The sequence below is a fragment of the Sus scrofa genome, unplaced genomic scaffold (assembly GCF_000003025.6).
Source record: "Sus scrofa isolate TJ Tabasco breed Duroc unplaced genomic scaffold, Sscrofa11.1 Contig524, whole genome shotgun sequence".
NCBI lineage: Eukaryota > Metazoa > Chordata > Mammalia > Artiodactyla > Suidae > Sus > Sus scrofa.
The window spans coordinates 376381-378089 of NW_018085235.1; the positions used below are offsets into that span (position 1 = coordinate 376381).

The following is a 1709-nucleotide window of genomic DNA, read 5'->3' on the forward strand; positions in this document are numbered from 1 at the left end:
ATATGCCATGGAAGCGGCCCAAGGAAGGGCAAAAAGACAAAAAAAAAAAATTATCTCAATTTCTTTCATATATACAGAAATAAGGAATTGAGATGAGAACGAAGGCTCTATTGAAGAATATAAAGAAGACGAAAATTGTAGCACAAAACTTGTGTGAAAATAAAGCTTGAAAGAGATAAAGATGAATACTGTAGAAACGAGAGATAAAAGGAAGAAATACCTATTGGAAGTTACCACTGGATATACCATTGTCTGTTGTCTGATACTCCTCTGCTAATTTCATTTAGACATAGGACAGTAGCATATTCATTTGTTTGAGAAAGAAATAATTCTGTGTATCATATTCATGAAGGCTTTCTTTACTTGTTCATTCCTTAAGGTATAGATGAAAGGGTTCAGAAGTGGTGCTACAGAGGTATTGAGCACTGAAATTCCCTTGGAAAAAGATACCCTTTGCTTGACTGATGGTTTAATGTACATGAAGATGCAGCTGCCATAAGAAAGGGATATCACAATCATGTGAGAAGAACAGGTTGAGAAAGCCTTTCTCCTATGACTAGCTAAAGGGATTCTTAGAATGGTCAAGGCAATATAGGTATACGATATTATCACCATTATCAACGTGACCACAAGTGTCACCACAGCTGAGACGAATCCCATAGTCTCTAACAACTGTGTGTCTGAGCAGGAGATCTGTAAGAGGGGAGTGGTGTCACAGTAGAAATGATCAACGATGTTGGAGTCACAGAAATCGAGCTGCAGGCCTAAGAGGAGTGGTGGGAAGATGACAAAAAAGCCAGCACACCAACAACTGAGGACAAGCTGAATGCAGATTTTGCTGTTCATGATGGTTGTGTAATGCAGGGGCTTACAGATGGCAACATAGCGGTCATAGGACATTGCTGCCAGCAAGTAAAATTCCGATGCTCCAAGAAGGAAAGCAAAAAACACTTGAGTGGCACAACTGTTATAGGAAATGGTTTTGTCCCCAGTTGCCATGATAACCAGCAGTTTAGGAATGCATGTAGTAGTATAGGAAATTTCTAAAAAGGAAAAGTTCCGAAGGAAAAAATACATGGGGGTCTTGAGGTGAGGATCCACCAGGGTGAGTGTAATGATGGTCAGATTTCCAGTAATGCTTAGCAAGTAGGTGAGAAGAAGAAAGATAAATAATATAACTTTCATCTGTGGGTCATCAGTCAAACCTTCCAGAATAAACACTATCACTCTTGTATGATTTCCCATTACTGCTTTCTGACCGATGCCATGTCTGAATAGAAGAAAAGGAAGAAAAAGTTATAAACTCAATGGAAAAATAACAGAGATGATCATTGTTTATGGTAAAGTTTGCAAAGCAATTTTTCATGTACAGCAACACAATGCTCACTCATGTTTTAAAGACGATTTTGACAGCAAGAGTAATCATTTCATTTGCAAAGTATCTGGACAGATTAATTAAAACTTTAGATTGCAGTTCTTCTAGAGAATAACCTATACAACAGTAGTAATTGTTGACTGTTTTATGTAAATCAATCAGGACTAGAGAGAACTTTTAAAGCATAGAAAAAAAAATGCCTTTTCTCTCACTATCATGCAAGAGTTGAGATATATGCCATTTACTATTCAATTAAGAAAGTTTCCATACTAGAATCAAAATCGTATTTGCATTTCAAGCCTATGTATTGCATTTCACATATATACTCCTATTC

General features: G+C 36.9%; 1 protein-coding gene across 1 annotated transcript; it reads right to left on the bottom strand.

Moving 5' to 3' along the window:
- Nucleotides 1–306: 306 nt before the first annotated feature.
- On the bottom strand, nt 307–1245 carry LOC100623928 (olfactory receptor 6C74-like). Its single transcript, XM_005657969.2, has one exon. The coding sequence runs from the start codon at nt 1243–1245 to the stop codon at nt 307–309; it is 939 nt and encodes a 312-aa protein (XP_005658026.2).
- Between the last annotated feature and the right edge of the window lie 464 nt (nt 1246–1709).